This window comes from Plasmodium brasilianum, chromosome 1 (genome assembly GCF_023973825.1).
Source record: "Plasmodium brasilianum strain Bolivian I chromosome 1, whole genome shotgun sequence".
Taxonomy (NCBI): Eukaryota; Apicomplexa; class Aconoidasida; order Haemosporida; family Plasmodiidae; genus Plasmodium; species Plasmodium brasilianum.
This window is the reverse complement of record NC_090114.1, coordinates 264,187-289,447: the sequence shown is the minus strand read 5'-3', so window position 1 is coordinate 289,447 and position 25,261 is coordinate 264,187. Positions and strand designations below refer to the sequence as shown.

Below are 25,261 nucleotides of genomic sequence, written 5' to 3'. Positions count from 1 at the left end.
ATAACAAAAAAAAATAATTACAAAATGTTATAATATAACACCTTTTATATATTCTATGTGCATTTTTTATGTTGGATTTTTTCCTTCAAGGAAGACTGTGTGAGTCATATATAACGGAAATGTGAATTGGGTATTTCCAGTAGTTCACAATAAGTATCTATTTCGAATAAATGTATAAACAAGTAAAAGTTATTATGAACAAGGATTTATATCTATATATAACATATATGTACACACATATATATACACAATTCGTCTTCTATGAAACAATCTTTGGGTGCTTAATTTAAGTATTATTTGTTTTATTTCTTAATTTTGCTGAAATATATGTTTTTGTTTCGTTCAAGCAATAAATTCGAATTTTGAATATTATCTATATATCTTTTTGTAAAATATTTCTGCAGTAAACTTTGGTATTTTCAAGGAATTTATTAGCTGTTTTTATACTTTTAAGCAAAAATTCTTTACATTGATCTAATGATACTGATTTGTTATTAATCAAAGAAATAAATTCCTTGTTAAGAGAAGCTTCTTCCGCATTTACAATTTTTTTAAATTTTTTATAACATTTTTTCCAACGACGTTTTGTTAAATGTTCATACTTGCTATAGTTTCTTCTTAATCCATCATATTCACTCATTAGTTCATCTAATATAATAACATATTTATTTCTCTTATTCCAACAAAATAGTTTCCAAATAGGAAATAAATCTTCCTTTGCTGTATCTTTACTTAATGTAATTATCGTTCTACACAATTTTTTGTCGTTTAAATGCATTGGAGATGAAAAATTATTAGAAAAATAAGGATAACTGAACATCTTATTAGTTAGATCATTTATTGCAACAGATCCACCCTTCAAATTATTATCTATAACATAACAACCACCATCATCGGTATCTTGTGAAATATCAGGAACATTATACTTTGATAACATTCTTAGATAATTTCCATTATTTGTTTGTATTTCATTCTTCTCTGTCATTTTGTCATTCATTTTCCCCAATATCTTATCTATTATATCATCTAACTTACTTTCATCTATATTACGAAGGAATTTTCTTAACGAGGTATCCTCTTTATTTTTACTCACTGTTTTTTCCTTTTTTTCAGGTTTTTTCTCCTCTATAGTTTCTTCTTTTTTCTCTTCTACGTTTTCTTCCTTTTTCTCTTTCACGTTTTCTTCCTTTTTCTCTTCCACGTTTTCTTCCTTTTTCTCGTCCACATTTTCTTCCTTTTTCTCTTCCACGTTTTCTTCCTTTTTCTCTTCCGCGTTTTCTTCCTTTCTCTCTTCTACTGTTTCTTCTTTTTTTCCCTCCATTATTTCTTCTTTTTTTTCTTCCATTATTTCTTCTTTTTCTTTCATCGTTTCTTCTTTGTTTTCTTCCATTGTTTCTTCTTTTTTTTTTTTTATTGTTTTTTCTTTTATATCATCCATTTTTATTCCTATTCTTTCCATCACTTCTTCCCACATTACTTCTTGCTCTTTTTCTTCAATTGTTTCTTCCTTTTTTTCAGGAGTCTTTTCCTCGATAGTTTCCTCTTTTCTTTCTCCAATATGTTCTTCCTTTTTCTTCTTCAACGTTTCTTCCATTTTTTCCACAATCTTATCTTCTTTTTTTCCCATTGTTTCCTGCTTATTTACAGTCAAGCAATTCTGCCCTACTTCCTTTTTTTCACGAATTTTATCTTCCATCGTTTCATCATCTTCTTCTTCCTCATCATCTTCCTCTTCCTCATCGTCTTCTTCCTCTTCGTCTTCTTCCTCATCGTCTTCTTCCTCATCGTCTTCTTCCTCTTTTACTTTTCTGGTTTTCATTACATCTTGCTTTTCTTCTTGCATCATTTTTTCTGATTTACCCTCTATTGTTCCTTGCTTTTTTTCTTGCATCGTTTCTCCTTTTTTCCTCTCCATTAATTCTTGATTTTTTCCCTCTATTGTATCTTCTTTTGTTGCCCTTGTAATTTTTTGATTTTTATTACTTATTTCTGTCCTCATTGTTGTATGCTCATTTTCATTCGTTTTTCTTTCCTTATCTGCACGCCAATTTTTTTTCATTTTCTCCTCCATTATTAATTTTTTTTTTTCAAGCATTTCGTGCGCAATAGATGCACGTTTTTTTTTATGCATATTGCACTTTACTATTTCTTTATTTTTTTCATCCTCTTTCACCCTTATACCTTGCCATCCTGTTTGCATTTTTCTACTTTCATCATTGCTTTTGTGGGCTAAATTACGAGAGAATGTCTTACAAGATTGATATCCAAAGACATTGTTACATTTTGACAGGTGTATATCCTAAGTAGTAATTAATTATTTGTTAAAGTTAAAAATATGGGTAAATATAAAATTTTATATGATTTGTGGGTTTAAAATGAATAAAAAAAATATACATATATATATATACATTTATTTTTTTAATTTAAAAAATTTAATTTTATTTCTTACTAATAATAAAAGATACAACACAAAAAAAAGTGTTACAGTATGAAGCTTAGAAAAGACGAACTTCCTAAAGTTCCCATCTTTCAATTTTCTTTTATTCCATAACATGAATAACGTATTGAGGAATATTTAACATTTAATTTACTGTTACTTAAAGTCATTCGTCGTAAAATACTATTTTTTTTTTTTGGCACTAAATTAATATATATATATATATAATTATTATATATAACTCGAAAGAAATAAAAAAGAGACTAAACAAAGGAAATAATAGATTTTATTGAATTAATAAAAAGTTATTAACTTTTTTTTTCTAAAAATTTTTTATAGTAACAAATAATAAATTAGTTTCTATTTAAAGATGTGTCCTTTTATAAAAAGTAGTATAATAAAGAATTTTTACTTATGTAATTAAATCATATATTTTATAATAAACTATAGTGTAACAACAACATGCATTAAAAAAAAAACAAAGGGTTACATAATATTTATATTAACATTTTTTAAAGAACTAAAAAAACTTGGATGTATATATATATAATATCATTAGGAATAATCAAAATAAATAACTGAAAATTTCACAATAGTGCAAAATACAAATAAGCAAATGAGATTTAATATTTTTAAAATTGCATTCTTTATATTCTATAAAAATCTTAAAAAAGTAGCAAACATTAATTTTTTTATATATTAATCTGCATTAAATGTAAATATATATAACAAAATTTATAACCGTAATATTTAGTGTTTTTTTTTTTTTATATGGTTAGTTTTTTTCTAAATCTATGTTTCATTTTTGCTCTTAAATATATATATCTATATATAAATATCTAAACCCCAAGGTGTTAAATATGAGGTAATAAGAATTGATATGAACTTCATATTATATATCAATTGAATTCCAATATAAAGCAATTAACCAAATTATTTTGTGCTATCTGAAATTTCACAACTAATTTTATTATTAAAGAAAAAAAAAAATATATTATATATATGTAAAGAAGATAAAAAAATTTTAATAAAATTTTATCGAAAGTGTTTTAGAAAAGCACAAATAGGAGAGAATTTTTCTAAAAAAAAAAGAAAAAATATATTAATGAATTTTTAAAGGTAACTTAAAGGCTTTTTAAAAAAAAAAAAAAAATAGAAAATATCATTAAGATTTTTTATTTTTTCTTTTCTCTTGCTATTCATTATATTATTTATATATCTATCCCCGTATTATATTTTTTTTATATTTATCTTAGAACATTTCAATTCCCATTATGTGGTTTTTTCTATTGAATACGTTAAAATAATAATAGAAACAAAGGTTAACCATATAAAAATTTTTAATGTTAATAATATATTTGTCTTTTCAAATATATATAACGATTAAAAAGGAAAGTAAAAGAAATAATATAAAATATATATATTTAAAAATTAAATAAATTATTTAAATTAGGTTTAATGGGATTTTTATTAATATTTTATTATTAATGAGGGCAACCAGCTGATCTAAATAATTTGAACAGCTACGATGAATGAGTGAAAAAATGTAAAGTTCTTGAATTTTATATAATTTTTTAAATGTAAATCTGGTAATAACTTAAAAAAAAAAAAAATATATCCAGTAACTAAATAATAAATGTTACTTTTAATATAAAAAAATTACAAAAAAAAAAAAAAAAAATACTTGTTAATAAAACATTTATATTAAAACCACACAACAATACGTATGTTAATATTGTAATTACTTCGTTTTTGTGCACGTTTGATATCTTATATTTTATTTTTCTCCAAATGTAATTAATCACGTGGTTGCATTATTTTTTTATTGATAATGCATAAGTCAACGCAGTTATATATTGCTATATAATGAATCATAATGCTTTAATTACATTTACAGAATTAAATACGTTCAAAAGTGCTTACTTTTTTTGTGGAAATTTCAATTTTACTTAAGCAGGAGCAAATATTAATAATTTCATAATTCCATTTTTATAAAACCATAAATTTTGTTACTTCTACAATTGTGTAATATTGTGTAAAAATATTGGCTCATTTTATAAATTGTGTAATACAGAGAAAAAATTTTTTTTACGAGAACACACTTTGAACTTTGATATTGCTTATTTCTTTTAGTAAACGTTATTTATCTGTATCAGTTGTACATATATTTTGTACTTTGATGATATATATAATTTTTTCTATTATTATATAAAATCTTTAAATATTCATATTAAGCAAATACTTCTTCATATTTTTTGATGTTATGATTTATTATAACAGTGAATACACTTGGATCAAATGTTGTTCATTCATAGGAATACTTATTTCAGGTGCTTTATTAAGAGAATATTATTTTATTATGTTCACATATATATATTTCTTATATATATATTTACATGTTCAGTTGTTTTGTATAAAATTTAGTATATTTCACTTCGGTTATAATAAAATACTCCTTCACAAAAGATGCGTTACACTATATTCATAAGAAATGGATTAATAATCAAATTATACAATAACGTTTTAATTATATCATTTAATGATTAGAGAACATACATTTCTTATTTTAATTATTTCCTTTAATACGAACTCTTTAATTTTATTATCGAAATTTAATTTTCTTGTAGATACCATTAATTAATATATTATTGTTATACGTAAATTAATCATGTTCTCATATGTTTTAACATGTTATGATTTCCCCACAAATATAACTATATATATTTTGATATTACTACGATGCTTATATTAAGAAATGTGAGAAATTATACCTTTTTACATATTAATACATATAAATAGTATCTTCTGAACTCTTTATCGAATTTCTGAGCAATATAAGTATTGCAGAAAAAATTACTTTATGTTAACGAACAATTCCATTTCCCTTCGAAACTTATACATATTTTTTTGTGGTTCTATATTTATATTTCACAATTTATCTTGTTCGCACCATCGTCATCATATATATATTTTTTATTTATATCAAGGATTTTAGTGTATTACAGTAGTTCAGTTATATGTCTTGCACATAATGAGTAATAAAAGTATTTAGATATATTATAAATATATCAAAATTTATACAAAATAATATATATTTAAAAGATATATTTAAATGAAAAGTAATAGGTTTCCTACCATTAAAATTTTTTTTTTTTAATTTTTACATTTAGTGTATATTCATTAACCGTGTGATAATATGATATACCATATTTTAATTCCTTATACTTTTTATACGTTCCTTAAGCATTAGTTGCAACAATTCTCCCTTTATAATTATCCCAAAACAATATTTTGCAGATATTTAGTTCAAATAAACACTTTATTTATTAGGAAACATATAATTTTACTTCCAACTGATTTTTCTTCTATACAAAAAAATAAACGAATTGATAATATATGATGAAAATGATATTTTTTTTATTTTTTCATTCAAAATAATTAAATTAAGGATAATACTTAATTGGATCGAGAATTCCATGATATCATCATTCAGATGGACCATGCATGATAACTTCCCATAGAATAAGGATGAACATTTTAAACTGAGTCATTTCACTTAATTTTCTTTTTGTGTTATCAAAATTTTAATTCATTGTTATACGAATACTAATATTTTTTAATATTCAGTTTGCATAGTATTTATCATGTTCCCCATATTATGAGTACAAGTTTATTTTTTCAAAAGAACACTTTTTTCATAATTTGTTTTTGTTAATTCATTCATTACTACAGTTTTCCAAATTTTACAGTATATACATTTAATGAGTTATAGTTTGTTAGACGTTTTTTGTATATATATATATATATATATATATATATATACAGTATTTATGTATTGTCAATGGCTGATCCTGTATTTACTCTGCACACTGAACTTTAATAATAACATACATTAGTCACATGGGGAATTATGCCCTTTTGTTTTTTCTCTATCCATTTTTCATAAGTTATAATTAATGAAAAATGTGTTTTATTTTTCTATGTATTTTTTTTCGCTGTACTTACACAGTCCATAATCATGATGACATAAGTCACTGCTACTATTTCATTTATCCGTTGTATTTAAAATGTCTTTTGCTCATTATTTTTGCAACTTCAAAACAATAATAAGCTGTGTAATTATCGGAAATTACTATTTTTGTTCCTTTTATATCTTAAAGTAAATAAAACTCATGTGATTTTTTTCATCACTTGATATTCACTGAGCAAAGAGGAGTGTTAAGAAAACATATTCGAATTATTAATATTATTTGTTCTGAAATCCTATATAATATAACATATCATCCGAATGTGATGAATATTCATGTTCGTCAATACCTGAAAGCAATTGTTTCTCATATTCTTGTTTTATGTTTCTCCATATTCTTCTTTTTTTTCTTCTCAATTTAAGATTTAACAGGTTTCCCAGTGGAGTAAACTAATGTAAGAGAAATATATATATATATGTAAAAAATATATATATATATATATATATATATAAAATTATGTATACATACAAAAATATATACTCATAAAAAGAATATACACGCATAAAAAAAATATATTTTCACTTAATATAATAAAGCTATATAACAGTAGTTTTTTTATTTAAATATGTAATTGAAAATGTTCCAAAAATACATGTATTTTTAATTGGAATATTTATTAACCTTATATACACAAAAAAAAATTAAAAATATTCCAAAAAATGTTAAAAGATTTTTGGCTACACTTCTTAAATTCACAGGCTCACTATTTAACGTATTATAATTAAAGACATGTGATAATTCAATATTATCATTATAAGCAGGTTGTAAATGAGGTATATGAGAATTACAACTCAATGTAGCCTTATATATTTTTTTAAAATTATCTCTAAAAGTTTTCAATTCACTATCATAAATATAATCTGTATCAGAATTAGCATACTTTAAAACAATGTCGTTATAAAAATTAACAGATTCTGCGATGTATGAGCAATAATTCTTAATCACAGAATAACCATTCTCTTTAATTTTATTTTGAATGCCAACAAAATTTTCAGAATAATCATGAAACTTTTTTATTATGTTAAACTCATCCTTATTACATTTATTATAATTTAGATAATTACAATCTTTGAATACTTTTTTGTATTTAAAAACCTCCATAAATGCATAGTGAACATTATCAAGAGTGGCAGGATCATAAACCAGATTTGTTAATTTGTTATATAACCATATGTTTAAATGATTGCAAATGTTAGATGAAACTTCAGTATGCGTTTGTTTGATATTGTTGAATGATGATAACACTGCAGAAAGATGTTGGCAAAGCTTGGTTAAATCATGTGATTTAAGATATTTGTCATTAATGAAATTTGTACAAATGCTATTGTCCTTCGTATAACCATTTTTATAACTATCAAATTCCTCGTAAAGCTTATATAAAGGTAAATCCTTCAAACGGGGATAATGTAATAATATAAGTAAAAATAAATATTAAAATTAAACTATGTAGAGATATAAATCCATAAATTCGTATTTTTAAGAATCAGTTTTAATGATATTTTAAATATATTAGACAACATTTAAATGAAGCTCTGTTATAATTAATGCTTTTAATAGAAATTGCAAATATACTTGTTCTAACACTTTTGGGTTCATTGTAAATTCAGGAATCTTATTATTTATATGTACAATTATATACTAAATATTAAAAAATATTGATATGAAAAGATATATTACATTATTCTTTATTTTATTAACTGCAAACAGTATATAATATATACTAAAATGAATGTTCTACATAATTATGGAATAGGACTAAAAATCTAATAGTATCGCTAAAAATACATTGTTTATAGAATACGTTATCAAAAAAAAAAATAAAAAAATACAAAAAAAAAGGAAGAGAAAAAAATAATATCCAAAAAAAAAAGAAAAAAGAAAAGATATATGAGCAAAAAATAATACCCATAAAAAAAAGAAATGATAAATAGAAAAAAAAAATAGTACCCATAAAAAAGTGAAAAAAGATAAAAGAAAAGATGAGAAATAATACCCAAAAAAAAAAATGAAAAAAGAAAAATGAGAAAAACATAATATCCAAAAAGACAATTAAAAAATAATATAAAACAAATTAGAACAATTTTACCTACACCTATTTTATATAATACAATTCTATATAGAACAACACAAAATACACTTGGGGCTAAGTGTTACTTCATCGTTTAACAGGATTTAAGTGTTACATTGTAAAACAAACTATTTTTAATCTATATAGGGGGAAAAAAAAAAATAATAAATTCGATTAAAATAATTTTTCAGCTTATCCATTCTGTTATATTTTAATTATTTTTTATAGATAAAAAAGCATTTAAAGCAAAGAAAATAATACAAAAAAAAAAAATATATATATATATCTATGCAGATACATTATGTATGTGATGCTAAGTGATGAACAATTTTCATTTAGGTTTTGAATTATAAAATTACAGGTTTTACATTATTTTAATGGCCTTTTCTTTTTTGAGAATTAAAATAATGTATAAGTTTTTTATATCCCTTTCCTAAATTAATTTAAAATAATAAAAATTTAAATAAAGGAGGCAATTATTGTTACTAAAAAAATAAATAGTAATAATAAATAAATCGAAAATTACTTTTAAGATATAAAAAATGTTTGTTATGCAATTCTTTCTTTTTTACCAATAATAACTGTTATCATTTTGTACTTACGTTTTAATGAAATATTTGCTCTACTACTATTTTATTGTATTTTCACTTGTAATTTAAATAAAAACTTTAATTTTGTTTCTTCTTCCACTATGCATTATGTAACGTATTAATATTCTTATATTTGACATGCTGTAACATGTTCATAAACGAGTAATGTTACATTAAAACATTTACATTACAAATTGTGTATATGCATAATATACCTAACATAATAAAAATTTAGTAAATTCTGAACATATTCGAGTTAAATTTTTTTTTTTTTTTAGCTTCTTATTTAATATCAATTATTTTATTAAGAATAATTATATATAATTCAAATAAGATAATAAAATAATATAGAATAATTCTTATATTTTTTGTAGATTTGTTTTAGAAGTAGAACTTATAAAAAAAGTTGGAACATTTCATATTATTTGTAAAATATAATCGGGTTGTAATTATAATATTTTTTTCACCTGGATATAATTAAATGTGGATAATTATATTTAAAACAATATTTTTAAAATTAAAATATTGAAAAAATTATTGTCAGAAATAAGAGCACTGCATAGTGTTGATTCTCCTCTTCATTACGAATATTTTGTCAGAAGAAATAAAACTTATAATTTTAATGTACATATCATTTTTTGCTTTGTTAGTTCATACACATATCAATATAAATCTGAGTGTATGTATATATATACAAATATATATATTTGTGTATTGAAGCAGAGAACTTCACTTTTTTTTTGTAATAAGAGCATTAAAAGTAAATATTTTTTTCGAGGTCCTAAATAGTCTAATCTATATATTACATATATAAAACTACAGAAATAGTAAACTTGAAAATAAAAATTAAGTAATTTTTCAATTAACTAAAATTTTAAAACAAACATGGTTTTCTTTAAATTATTATATGTTATTAAGCCAACTTTTGGAATAACTACGATTTTGAAGTATGAATATATTATGAAGTTTTTAAAATTTTAGAATTTTTTTTTTTATTTTTTTGCACGCAAGATGTATCAAAACGTTTCTTAACAAAATATATTTTTTATGTGCTTAACTCATTTAAATTTTGCAACTTACAAGAGTTTATATATTTTATCTTGAATGAATAATAAGATAAACAAAAATAAAAAGAAGGGGGATTTTTTTTTTTTTGTAATATGTAACTTTTAATATATTTTATTTTTCCCTAAAAAAAATATATATATATATGTGTGTATTAGGTTCTAATCAGAAAAGATGGTATAATATTTATTAATGAAAGCACTTCGATATAAAGAAAAATGTTATAGAAATAATCTGTTTAAATTTTGATTCTACTATAATTTTTATCCTTGCAACTTATATTTATCTGGTTATGTAAATATACGTCAATGCTCATTTTTATTATTTTTTTTCTTATGTATAGCTACTAAAAATTAATAATTTTGAAGTAATTTTTTTGTATTTAATAGTATTATGTGTACTTTATTTATAAAATACAATGAAAACAAAAAAATATATTTTTTTTTTCATAAAATTATATTTGTTGCATTGTATACAATGTAAAATCGAATCATTTATTAATCAAATAAATCATTATAAAGGAAAAGAATCTTTAGATTCATTAAATAAAAAGTTAGAGAGTGTAAATAATTATGAATCAAATAGTTTTTCTCATATATTCATGCAAAAAATGAGTTATTAAAAAAGAAAAATAGTAGTTTCCAAAAAAACAAAAATGAATGCATAGAAGAAGTTAGTAGCACCTCATCTAAGGAACACAACAAAGATGCGAGTGAAAGAGATGTAGGAAATAAAACAAAAAAAGCATTCCATGAAACTAAAGAAACTATAACAGATGACAAAAAAAAAATTAGAAGGAAATATAGGAGAAATAATATCTAATAATGAAAATAATCTTGGAGGAAGTAGTGAAAGTTTGGAGGCATTTGTTGAAGGTAAGGTAAAAGTTGTGGACAAGGGAAATTATATAGATTATGAAGGTGTTGCAAATTTAAATGTACATAAAGGAGGTAGTAGCAGAAAAAATGGTAAAATTAGTGTCTAAAAAGGCTATGATGAAATATTTAATAGCGAATTTTCTTCAAATGCTTCAACTAATACTAATGTAGATGATACTGGATCTAGCATAAGTACCAATATAACTAGCTCTATAGGTCGTTTTACTTCTGGAGTTGATAATCATAAAATGTATATGAATCATACTGTAAAATATTCTTTTTTTGATTGCACTTTAATTATTGGATGTATCTTAAAGAGAAAACATGGAAGATGGATTTGCAATATACAGGACATTAATGATAAAGGGTTATGTGTTCCTGATAGGAGAGTACAATTGTGTATTCATAAAATAAAGGATGTACGGAATGGAAATGATGTAACAGATCTAAAAAAACAGCTTCTTGCTTCACTAAACACAGAAGCATACTTATTATTGCAGAAATGGAAAGAGGATAACCGACTTAACTATAAAGAATTTTGTAATGATTTAAAATATGATTTTGCTGATATTGGAAATGTTATTAAAGGAACCGATATAAAGGGGCATGGTCATTCTATGATAGTAGAGAAAATCTTGTAATAAATATTTGGCAGCGATGAAAATGCAAAAAGGGAGCGCGAGAAATGGTGGAAAGAGAACAAAAATGCTCTTTGGAATGAGTTAATGTCTACAGCTAATAAGAAATTAAGGAATACAGAAAATATGCAATGTTCAAAGGATTTTATTTTTGAGGAAATTCCGCAGTTTCAGCGATGGCTCCTAGAATGGGCTAGGGACTTTGGAGATGAAATATCTAAACACTTTGATAATATAAAATCTGTATGTAAGGAAAAAAATGTTTCTATTGGTAAAGATAGATGCAATGTTGAACCAGAATGTAAAAAAAAATGTTCAGAGTATGAATCATGGATAAGAGAAAAAAAAAAGCAATTGGATATACTAACAGACAAATTCAATAGGGTTAAGTATGTCAAAATTGGACACGGAGGGACTGCTATTGATTTAATAACGAAAGAATACAAAGGATTTGATAGGATATCTTTTGAAAAAGAAATAAATATAGGAGATAATGAATATAATAATCGTTGTAATTGTAAAGCATCTATTATGGCAAAACCTGCTCCAGGAAAGGTAGAAGAAGTAAAACATGAAGGTATAAGACTTGAACCTATAGATACGAGAGGGGTATTGAATACTTCAGATAGTGGAAGAAATGCTCAAGATAATAGTTATAGAAGTCTCCCACGTGACGACCGAGCTAGGATTAGTAGTAGTTCTGATGACGCAAATGACAATATTGGTAATGGTGATACTGAAAGTTTGAACTATTTAAGTGCTTCTTCAAAATCTCTGGACAGTGAAGCTGTTTCTGGGAATACGGGAGATAGAGGTAAACCTGAGAAGAAAATTGATAAAAGTGCCGAAGGCGATAGAGACGTAAGTTCAAACCTTAGCCTTTCATATAATACTCTTGAAAAAAGTGGTAGTGATGGTGAAAGATCCTTATGTAATGATCATAAAAAACCATGTGACAGTGCTAATAGTCATAATAGTGGTATGGATCAACAGAGAGATATCTCTCAGAGTGGAAACAGTAAAGAAGTTGGAGATAATAGTTAAAGTGGTCAAAGTACAGATGATCATAGTAGAAAAGCTAGAAGTGAAAATATTAGAACAGATAACAGTGACATCTCTAATGTTCCTGGAAATTTACAAGAAATTCCAAGTTCTAGAGAAATTACTACGGGTGCATTAAATGGTGTACTGAGCCATGAAGTTATTGGTAGTTTTGATAAGGAACGTAACGAACACGATCTTAGAACTGATAGGGATGGTGTTATAAATGATCAGAGTGACGCTAGTACTGGTAATAGGGACGAAAACAGGGAAGATCTTGAATCTATTGAGGTTCTAGATTCATTGTCTAATATTAAACACAATGATGTGACATCTCTAACTACCGAAACTGGAATTTCAGAAAACATAGATAAATTGAATGATGTATCAAAAGCCGAAACTGCAAGTTCAACAGAGATCAATTCAGATAAAGAAAAAAACGTTCAAATACATGATTTCAACACACTTCATGCTTCTACTGAAGAGGAAAGTTCTTTAAATAATGTACATTCACAATCATTAGAAGGAGAAGCATTGAAAACAGAGAAAAAACAAGGAGATCAAATTGATGGTGAAAATAATGATACGAAAGGTTCAAACAATTATAATTTAGATAGTAAGAATAATATGAATTCTGGAAATTTTTATTTAAAAGAATATGAAAATGCAAACTTTAAAACTGTAAATGATGGAAACTTAAATTTATCAGGAAATGAAATGTGTCTTAAATATTTTTCATCAGATCAGTGTAAATATATTGAGGATAGCTTATCATCAAAATCTAATCTTAATGATGATAAAAGAAAATTTTTTAAATCATTTTCAGATTATTGTTTAAATTTTTATCCTAAACATTCGAGTGAACATTATGCTTGTGTAAAAAGTGCATATTCTATTACATTATTCGAAAATTCAAAAAAATATAATTTTTCAAGTGCGTATATATATGTATATATTAAATGAATAAAAAATAAATATATAAGTTATTACCAATTTTATTTTAAGAACACTATGAATATTTTTATTAATTTACTTTTTTTTTTTTTTTTTACAGAATTATCTTATTTTGCTGGAGGAGGTGCATTTCTGGTAATTTTATTCGTAGTTTTTGCATTAAAAACTACAGATAATTCGTAAGAAAAAAAGGAATAAATGAAATATTATGTTCATTTATATTTCATTTTAAAAATAAAAATATTTTTGAGTAAAAAGAATTAATGAAATATATGAATAAAGCATTATTTTTATATTTTCTCATCAATGTAGATGTGAAGACGCTACGTTCACCGAATTTATACAAAATGGAGGGACTGATTTTAAGTTACCAGTGATATGTAATAATAAATTAAAAGACAAAAATGCTTTTTAAAAAAAAAAAAAATTATATAAAAAATATTATATTTTTTTATTTATTGTTATCTTCTTTTTTTTATTTCTTTATTAGATAAGGAGCAAAATCAGGATCCAAAAGTTTACAATTAGAGAAAATATCAGTTTACCTGATGGAACTTGTCTTGATTTAATTGTTTGTATAATTTTTAAAAGTTTACATTTTATATTTAATACACATATATTTGAAATGATTTGCGGAAGATAGGCTAATAGGACAAGTACTAAAACTTCATATATAATTTTCCATTACTTTTATATTTTATGTATTTTTGACAATAATTTTATATGTATGTACCCTTTTTTAATTATGTATTAATGAATTCATTCCTTGTTGAGGGGGGAAAGCTTGTTTTCTTAAAATATTTTTATTTGGTTTATTATTTTTTTTATATATGTATATGTATATATTTTTATTTATATTAGTGATGCATATTGCAAAATGAACCTTAAAAAAAAAAAAAACACCCCCCCCCGATATAAAATTAATTTTACTAAAATATACAACTAAAATTTAAATTTTAATGAAAATATAATTATACTGAAAAAATTAATTCTGAATTGTTTCAAAAAGGAAATATTATTGCCTTTTTATTTTATATTTTAAAAGTTCTTATCTTTAATTCCATTGTTTAGAGTTCACATTATTACGATGTATTTTCCATAGTGTGTTTTATTACTCTTTATGTAGCACGCAATTTTGTTGACGTGTTATATGCAAAAAATAGATGATTCTATAAGATTTACTAAGGCACTATATTTAGATAATTATCTAATTTCAAATTATATAAAACAGCTACGAAATTTTTTGTGGTACAATAATAATCTAATAAAAAAAGGGAAGAATTAGTTTTGATTTTTTTTCCATATTGCTACTAAATGTGTTATTAAGTATAATTATAAAATTAACAAATAAATTAAGGTACGCTGAGAAAATGAAACTAAATTGAACTATAGAGGATAATTTGGACCAAGAATTCATTAAACATTCAAGTAGAATGTATATATATATATATAAGGAAGATAGGACAATGATATTTAGAGATATAGTACAAGAAAGAGTATAGGACCAATTAAATTTTATAATGAAAGCACATGGAAAAAATACAAGATATAAGTAGTTTATTAATGTTAAGAAAAATGAAATATAAAGATATTCTAGTAATTAAGCCCTTTCATAATATTATATTATCCAAATATTAACTGAAACTATGCACTTTTTAGTAATATACATTGATGGGATATTTTACGTTTACGTATTATACATATATATATAAGAAAAAAATTAAAAAAAATTTAATATAAGTATTCATATGTACGAACTAATGTATAATTTAAATATCATTATATCTTCATTAAGATAACGGCTGTGATAAATAATATATATATATGTATATAATATCTTTTATCATAAAGTCTTATCTTTAACTTTTTTTTAAGAAAACAAATAAATAAAATATATGTATTAAAAAAATAAAAAGACAAATGTAATATAATAATTTTTTCAAATCTTTAATATATCATCATTGTTCAAGTTGTGTATTTCCATATTATAATAAGTATGTGAGGTTGCTTGTAAAACATGTCATCATATTTGATAGGAATGAAGATATCGAACAGATTATACAAATATGAAAATATGAAATCCCTTGAGATATGTAAATTTAGAAAAAATCTATTAACTCATAAGATATTCAAAAGAAATATGTTTAATTATATTTTCTTTTCTGCTCCTCACGACTAATAATAATGCAAATATAACTTATTACGGCTGTTATATATATATACATACATACATATATATATATATATATATATATAGCACGTTCAAAAATTATTTATATAATAATAATAATGTATTTCGCCGCAAAAGAATTTATTAAACCCTTATAATTAGTAATTAGTTCTACCCGCAAATTATTTAAACAAGATGATTATATCCGTAGGTTGTGTATTTAATATTTAATTTGAATAATATCAGAGAAGTCCTTTTACAAAAATATATGAACAAGAAATGAAGAAATAATATTGATAAATATATATATATATATATATATATATATATTAACATATTGGTATTTACATGAATTATTATATGTTCGACAAATAATCAACATATAAATGACTTGTATAAAATGCATTAATATGACATAAATTCACTTTTATATATTATTTTAGTATCTAGATTAACAAATTAAATGCTATAATTACATAGCCATCATTTTATGTGTATTATAAAAACTGTTTTAGTTAATATATATTACGATTCACAATTACATTTTTATTATATTAAAATTAAAAAGGTACTTGTATTGCTCATTGTTTGCTTCATTAAAATAATTATTTTTCAGTTTGTGAAAAATAATTTAACATATCTTTTTCACTTGTGTGCATTCTTAATTAGATTTTAACTAAATAATACATATATTATTCCATGTATATAATTGCTAATAATATACAACTTCATGTAATAGTTTTGTAATTTATAATACGCAGAAATATGATAAAGATACACCTTTATAATAAATAAGTCTACATGATTTTTTAAAGAATACATTTATAAATAAAAAAGAAATGTAACATCAAATTTTTGGTATATGTAATAAAAAGGTACCTATTTTAATAATTTTTAAGTTTTTATAATATTTGTATCTTTTATTAGTTTATTTATTTTTAGTTATAAGATATGTTTAGGATTGTATCTAATTATTTAATTTTTTAACTTCATAACGCAAATTAAATAGAGAATAATTTAACATGTATTCATTTAAAAAAATTAATACTTTATAATTATGAAAAATTAAGAATAAAAATTAGATTACTTCGAAATTTTTTTTTTTAAATATAGTCCATTCATGTACAATCACTATTTTAAGGTTACAAAAAGGAGTATATACACAAAATATTTTGTTACAAGATTAGGTTTAAATATATTGTGAATGTTAGAAATAATTTTTATTTTTTCATGTGTAACATAAATTTTTATTTTGTACCATAACGACATCTATAAATTAGTAAGCATATAGAAATGATATTTTATAAAATTAAATTATATTTTACTTGAAATGTCATAGTCCAAATTTTAGTTCTATTTTATTTCATTTTATTTTTATAATTATAAATTCTATATAATATAAAATTATTTTAAAGGCGTTAATTCCTAATATAATCTGAAAGGATCTTTTAGGTAAACAAAATTTTTATTTAAAGATTTTTATTTATTTTTTGTAGTTAATAAAAAATAATACAAAAATCGATGTTAAATAAATCAAATGGTGTTATTACTTTAAAGCGAATATACTATAAAATTGCAAATTATATTATTTCATGTATTATACCTATCCTAAAGCACTATGGATCATTTAAATATGAAAGATTTGGCTAATTTTTCGGTACAGTTTTAAATTTTATTAAAATAATTATTTGTTGCCCTTTATATGTGTATTCCACTTCATATTTAACTTTAATGGGAAATTAATTATACTATAATAATATTTTTTGAACTTTATATATTTTTCCTTTTTTATATTTTTAGCTTTACTTTTTGAAAAATTTTTCTTTATATAAGACATTTGAAGAATTAAGAAATAAATATAACTTAGAAAATGGAAATGAATTAAATGATAATGAAAATAAATATACAGTAATTGCTTTGGAAGAAGGAAATTTTAAGTCGATGATTTCTACATTTAATACAATGTGTAAAGGAAATTTATATAGTTTAATGGGCTATCAAAATGGTATTGCTGGAATTAATGCCAAACATAATGAAATATTCGACTTAATGCAAATGTTATATGATTTTGATGAAAATTTTAATAATATTAAAAATTATGGTGTAAATAATAACAATGATATATACAATAAATATGATTGTACGAATGTTAGGAAAATTTTTGAATTGTATGATCACTTTATAAAAAATTACGATTTCAGTGGTAAATATAGTAAGTACGCTAGTAATATTCAATTTTTTCTTAATGAATATATGAAAAATAAACTATATAATATAAAATGTGTTAATGAAATAGGACAATTAAAAAGCATAGCTAGTCAGTTGCAACATAAAGATTCTCGTTCTAATGCATTGTTTCTTGAAATTAAAAAGAATAATGATATGGTTGTACGTAGTTCTGAACTGGTGCTAGAGGGTTATAGTAGAATAGTACCTACAATTGCGATGGGAGTTTTTGTTTTCATGTTCCGATTATTCCTCCTTTTGTTTACTTTGTATAAGGTTAATACATATATTTTTTTAAAATCCTTTATTCTTGAACAGTTTTTTATTCCATATTTATAAAATTTTATTATTCTAAGGCGTACTATTTTTGTGCGAATAATTTTACATAAACGAAAATCCATACTTATGCACATATATATACGAGCAGAATTTAATTTATACATATACATACATATATATATATATATATATAATTTATTTATTGTTTTGTTTTTTTTCACATTATTTTACTCCTATTGATTCTTGGATAAAAACTGTAATATTTAAAAAAAATATAGGAAAAATATAGTAAATGAAGGAGAACATTTGCATTCAAATAATTGTAGTGAAAATGAGATAAAAGGGGATAACATACCGTAAAATGTAAGCTACAGTCTGCACATTTTCTCTAATTAAAATATCTTTATCTATTAAAAGTTCATTTTATGCAAGTAATACGAAGTTATGGAAAAATAAATGAAGGTACAATCATATAACGAAACAGAAAAAAAAAAAAAAGAATTAGTAAGAATATATTTTACAGTATAACAACATACTTCACAAATATTAAAGTATGCGTTATTAAAATATAGTGTAAAATCGACATTGTAAATGGATAAAATTTGAATAAAATAATGATCTTTATTCATAAATAGATCTAATAAACTTTAAAAAAAGAAAAATTAAAATAAACAACAAATGAGTTATAGTTGATTAATGAATACATAAGGTAAAACACAAAAATTCTTAAATTTTGTAGACTATGAAATTCAATAGAATAAATTCAGAATATGAAAATTGTAGACATTATCCATTATAAGTCATTATATAAAAATTAAACGTATAAATATGAATAATTTTATAATATGAACAATAGATTTAAAGAGGAAAAATCAGATCAAAATTATTACGAAGGAAATTATTTAGGGTTCATAATTCAGGATTTTACCTTTCAGAGTAGTAGTTAAAGAAATGATGTCACTGTAATTAATATAAGTACTCCAAAATGAAGAGGATTTTTTGTATGTTTTAAGTAACATTTTTTAATAAATCTTAATAATATAAATGAATTTATTAAAAAGTATATAAGAGTTAATTTAATTTTAATCCAATACTATGTAGTAGGTCATATATCCTATTAAAATATATACATATATAATATTTAAGATGTTAAATTGTGATAAGAAAATTAAATGATAATAAAAACATTGAATTAAATTTTTTATTTCATGGTAAAATAATTTAATATTAAAAGAAAGAGGTAATTTTCAGTTATTGATTTTATTTTTTTTAATAAATAATATATTTTAAAATTTACGTTTCAATGAGGTAATAAATATGAAGTAAAAATTAAATTTAATTAAAGATAAAAATGAAAGAATACAAATGAACAGTCCTAGTGGAAAATATATATGGATCAAATGTGCATTAGGACTTAATTATTATATGAATATGAACAGTTCGACAGATATAGTAAAAGATATCAGAAAAATTGTGATTAATAATCTTAAATAATAAAATTATTATAAGTTTTATGAAGTATGATAATAATTTTAGCTTTGAAAAAACTGAAAAATTTCCACGTATTCAATGTAATATATAATCTTTGTACTGTTGTAATATTTTTTAATCTAAATGTATTTACTGAAAGCATTGTTTTCGAGTGTTTTTGTTTTATTACATTCTTAATAAGTAACAAATTTATTTTAATTTTTTTATGTAAATTTTAGAATCTCTAAATGTGTATTTTAAAAAGTACTATTCTAATAATTTTAAGAAAATATTCAAAAAAAAAAAAAAAAATATATATCTTATTTCTTTTCATGTATACGTTCTTTACAATGAAAAAAAATTAAGTATTTATACAATATATATATACATGTAAAGTTTAAAATTTTTTTTATTTTCACGTATAATTTTTTTAGTAAACCATGATAATCACATCATATAGCAATTACAATATTTTTTATGTGTGCACTTTTAAATTTCGTAAAGGATTATATATAGAAAATAATATATTGTTTAAAAATATATTATGGATATTCAAATTATATTATAATTCATTTATGATTAAAAAGAAAAATTATGTAATATATTAAAAAATGGAAAAATTGTTCAACTATATAAAGTTACCTTTCAACGTTATTTCATTATCAATGAAATATTAAATAGACTTTGTAAATATGTTTTCCAAATTTAACATATAGTATGCAGATTATTTAATTCGTTTTCAGTTAAATTTGAAGTACAATTTCTATTATACTGATTAAATAAAAATATTTTTATTCTTTTTTTTTAACACAATTAAAATTTTGATTTTTTCTTAAAAAGTTATAGTAAAAATAACTCGTCCCATTGTTTAAATTATGTAAAAATACACTAATGTATGAAAGAGATTACACTAAGTAACGGTGATAAGAAAAAATAAAATAAAATTTTGATGTATAACTTAAAGTGGGCAATAATATATCTGAAGAATTTATAGTGATGTTAAATAGCATACCGAAAAGATAATAGAACTGTAATAAAAATATAATTTAAGAAATATTTTTTATTATATTTAAATGCTATTATTTATTATATTTCATTTGTACTCTTTTGAAGTAATAATCTTTCATTTATTTTATTATATTTTTTGTAATACGGACTTGATTAATGATGGAAATGTGTGTTTATGTTAGTTTAGTTCCGACGATACAGTAAAAGATTTTGATTTAACGGCATGATGTTATACTTAATGATGGATTCATTGAAAATATATATTGTGTACTGTTCTTTATTTTTAAGAAATCTGTGAATGAAAAAAATTATATAAACCATATTTATTATAACATTAATAACATCACTTAACAGCAGAAATATAAACTATATTATTATAAAAAAATTATTCGGAAGATGTTACTATTATAAGTGACATAATATACCCAGCAATTCAAATAATATTAAGGGGTCAATAAAAATATATATATATATATATGTAATTCAATAAATGTATTTATTTATAATGTGAATATTTCCTCAAGTACAAATTATATATTTCGGGAAAAAATAAAAATTATTTATATTTGATATTCATATTTGGCTGAATATGAATAATTAATTTACACTCATACAAGAATATTTAATAAATATCACATTCTAAACATATTCAATGAAAAGTAAATAAACATAAAAAATTCCAACATTGTTATTCTATAGAGAATTTAAAAAATATTTACAAATTCTGCTCTTTTAAGTTTTTATAATTTGTACCACTATATATTATTCATAAAACATAGTACTGTTTATTAATTTGCGTTATACTTATTTATGTAAATAAACATTTGTAATATTTTTCAATGTAAGAAACTTCCAAATAAAAGAAATATTTATAGGTTTAGAACCGAGAATATTTTAAAATATGTTTATATTAACTATATATATAAATATATATACATATGATGACAAGATTTAAAAAAATAGCTATTTTATGTTTGTGCAATGCTCCGAAGTAATATGATTTATGAAACCGATTAAAATTTTAATAATTTTGTTTATATTTTTCTTTATAATTAATTTTTCGAAATATAATTTTCAGATACGAATTAGTATCAATTTAAATAATATATTGAATATATATAATATTTTTCTAATTGTGTGTGCATTCAATAAGTGCAACAAGCAGCGAGGAATAAATATTTAGAAATATAAATATCTCTGCTTTATAGGTATATTTCATATAAAAATATAATTTAATTCATTTATATTAGTTGTATAAAAGTTATTATTATATACATTATTTTGTGCTAGTATTTACTTATGGATCAATAAAAAATAAATTCGATGTTTCGGAATGTATTATATTTTCAAGAAAAAAACTAATATATTCACAAATTTTCCGAAGTACAATATTTTATATATTCTTTCTTGCAATATCATAAATACATTATTTTATATTGAAAATTATTTTATTTGGTATTATATATTACTGTATTTTTTTTTTTAATTATAATTACTAAAAATGTTTTTTTTTAAATTTACTTTCATATTTTTTTCTTATCTTAAAAATATTATATCTATCGAACTTATAAATTTATATTATATTTAACAAAAAAAAAAAAAAAAGAAATTTAATTATACTCTTATATTTAATAAATTTAAGTAATAATAATATAATTTTTTTTTTTAATTATACAAGAATTACAATATTCTATTTTTAGTAATATGGAGGAATAATAATAAATCCATTAATTTGGAATGTACTTTTTGAAATATATAAATTTTTTTCATTCCTAAAATGAAACTTTAAGAATATTAGTATATAAAAGTTTTACATATTTTGTGTGTATCATTTGTTAAATTATAATTTGTATAATAAAATAAAATTTATTTTATTATTTTTTTTTTTTATCATATTCACTGCTGTTAAATAATACATATTATAGATTATGTTTTTTAATTATTAAATAATGTTTAAAAAGTATAACAAACGAGATTACAGTATTAATGATAAAATGATTATGAAAAAACTAATTACTATATTAGTAATATAAGCTTGATTATCTATTCTGCTTACATATTTTCCTTTAATCCACATATAAAATAAAAACATTAAGAACCAAAGAATCCGTTTTGTTTTATTTTTTTTTTGGAAAAGTATTATTAACAAAAATTTAAAATTGTACAGTTAGACATTTAATATTTATATATATTTTGAGTAATTATAAGTAGAATTATTTGAACCAGATATAATTTTAAAAGATGTTTGTCTTTTTTATAAATAACTTCATCGGATATTTTTACTAAAATATATTTAAAACTGCTCTTTCCAATTTTATGTTTCATATTTGTATTTTACATATAAAAAAAAATACTTTATAGAAAAAAAAATAATAATAAAATAATCAACTAAATAAATGTATCTATTCATGACAGTTTTGAGCACATATAACGATTTTTTTACATATTTAAAGATGTTATGGCATTAAATTATTGCACCTTTGATGGGAAAAAATAATCTTTTACTTTAGTTAGCACTCCTATATTTATGCTTTTTTTTTTGAAAATAGTTTCATTTCAATAACGTGGAATAGTAACATAGAGGAATAGTTTCTTCATATTTTTTTCTACTTCGTGTTTCATACATATATATATATATAATATTAAGGAAAGTTTCTTAATGAATAAATAAATTTATCAAATTATAAAAAAAAAGTTCTTTTTCTGTTTATATACCTTTTATAAATATTCAGATAATAAAATCGTTGCAAATATCACATAATACTAAAGAACTAATATATTATTATCACAAGATGAAAGGGAGACAAAAAATATTATATTAAAATATATGTTATGTGGAATGGATATGATGTTTCAGAGAATGTGGACAATAATGATAATAGATATTTCAATCTTTTAAAAATAATTAATCATATCTTATTCTTATACGTCAAGTAGAATAAATCATTTTTGTTATTATATTTATTATTTTACTTTTTTTTATCTTATTTTATCTATTTTGATTTTATTTTTTATTTAATATTTTATTAACAATGAAAAGTTATATTATTAACAAAGTACTATTATGAATTTTTGGACTGATATATTATCATCTCATACAGATATTCAGTTACTACGTGTTATGTAAGAGTGTCTTATTCCATAAAATTAATTTCATTAATTATACTAGTTTTATGTACGGATCTTATTTATTAAACATAAATCTTTACCATATTTATTCTTAATAAATAGTTTTATTGTATATATATTAATATAAAATATTATAAAAATTCTTCTTTTATGCTTTGGTGTATAGTACTTATTATAAAAATTATTTGCTATAAAGTGATATAAGTGTAGGACTAATTAAATAATTATTAAATGTTAATTTGTAATACATTTGTCAAAAATATTATGCTCCGATATATATATTTTTTTTATGTATGTATTATACATAATGAACAAGGTAATTTCTGTTATTTTAATAAATATGAAATATATATACAAAATTTTTCAATAAAAAATATGTTTATATAGAATGTAATTAAAAAGAAGAATAATAAAGAAAAGAAAAACTTAAGCAGTAATAAAATAAGTAATTTGTAGAAAGAATATAACCAGAAAATCATAGATATATACACTTACTGCAAAATAAGTATCTCCTTCATAACATAATACCTGAGCATTGTTTATGAATCCGATTAGTAAAATGTAAAAAATTTTACTTTGAATTTTTATTATAAGATTTATATCCTTATTTTTTTGAAAATTACAAATAATTGCTGAAATTTTTTACTTCTATGTATTACTATTTTTTTTTATAGTGATTATTTTTCAATAATTTACTACCTATGGAACAAGTTATCTTTTATAAAATAAATTTATTAATTATCTTATTTGGGAATTAAAATATAATGAAGATAATTAAGTTTTGAGAATTTTTTTTTATTGTAAAATAATTTATAAAAATACATTGATTATTTTTTTTATTATATTGTCAAATCTACTAATAAATATATAAATTTGTTTATTTTGATAAAGTGTCCGTATTTATTATAGAAATTAAAATAATATAAAATTAATAACTCAAATAATAATAAATAAAATATAAAAATTTATATTTATATTTGTAAATAAATTTAATATTTTATTTTACATGCTTTTATAACATATGAAATGAATTATGATATAAAAGTGATAATGAAAATCATAAATAAAAATATGTTGAAAAAATAGATATGTTTAACTATACATTTCATATTTTTAAATGATCTCTATTTATTCTAAAGATATTGGGTAATATCAATCTTTTAGATATATCACAATATTATATATATATAGGAAACAAAATGCAATTTCTAATATACGTAACTCATAAAATCAAGAAAAAAAGATTGGACATAAATACAACTACTAATAATGGCATAGAG

The 25,261-nt window shown here is 21.5% G+C and overlaps 5 protein-coding genes across 5 annotated transcripts; 3 read left to right on the top strand and 2 right to left on the bottom strand.

Annotated features, from left to right (window-relative positions):
* Positions 1 to 373: 373 nt before the first annotated feature.
* MKS88_000407 (uncharacterized protein) lies at positions 374 to 2,200 on the bottom strand (the record flags this gene model as incomplete). Its single annotated transcript, XM_067215088.1, has 1 exon — positions 374 to 2,200. One exon carries the CDS (start codon positions 2,198 to 2,200, stop codon positions 374 to 376), a length of 1,827 nt encoding a protein of 608 aa, XP_067075647.1.
* Positions 2,201 to 6,683: 4,483 nt separating this feature from the next.
* Positions 6,684 to 8,061, bottom strand: MKS88_000406 (PIR protein; the record flags this gene model as incomplete). The annotated part of the gene is made up of 3 exons (XM_067215078.1): positions 6,684 to 6,854; positions 7,087 to 7,854; positions 7,981 to 8,061. The coding sequence occupies 3 exons, from the start codon at positions 8,059 to 8,061 to the stop codon at positions 6,684 to 6,686; spliced, it is 1,020 nt and encodes a 339-aa protein (XP_067075646.1).
* Positions 8,062 to 10,963: 2,902 nt separating this feature from the next.
* MKS88_000405 (DBP2) lies at positions 10,964 to 11,707 on the top strand (the record flags this gene model as incomplete). The annotated part of the gene is made up of 2 exons (XM_067215068.1): positions 10,964 to 11,156; positions 11,238 to 11,707. 2 exons carry the CDS (start codon positions 10,964 to 10,966, stop codon positions 11,705 to 11,707), a joined length of 663 nt encoding a protein of 220 aa, XP_067075645.1.
* An 84-nt stretch (positions 11,708 to 11,791) lies between these two features.
* Positions 11,792 to 14,227, top strand: MKS88_000404 (DBP2; the record flags this gene model as incomplete). The annotated part of the gene is made up of 5 exons (XM_067215057.1): positions 11,792 to 12,722; positions 12,765 to 13,679; positions 13,800 to 13,878; positions 14,012 to 14,079; positions 14,190 to 14,227. The coding sequence occupies 5 exons, from the start codon at positions 11,792 to 11,794 to the stop codon at positions 14,225 to 14,227; spliced, it is 2,031 nt and encodes a 676-aa protein (XP_067075644.1).
* A 3,260-nt stretch (positions 14,228 to 17,487) lies between these two features.
* Positions 17,488 to 19,321, top strand: MKS88_000403 (uncharacterized protein; the record flags this gene model as incomplete). Its single annotated transcript, XM_067215047.1, has 4 exons — positions 17,488 to 17,526; positions 17,670 to 18,334; positions 18,653 to 18,730; positions 19,231 to 19,321. The coding sequence occupies 4 exons, from the start codon at positions 17,488 to 17,490 to the stop codon at positions 19,319 to 19,321; spliced, it is 873 nt and encodes a 290-aa protein (XP_067075643.1).
* Between the last annotated feature and the right edge of the window lie 5,940 nt (positions 19,322 to 25,261).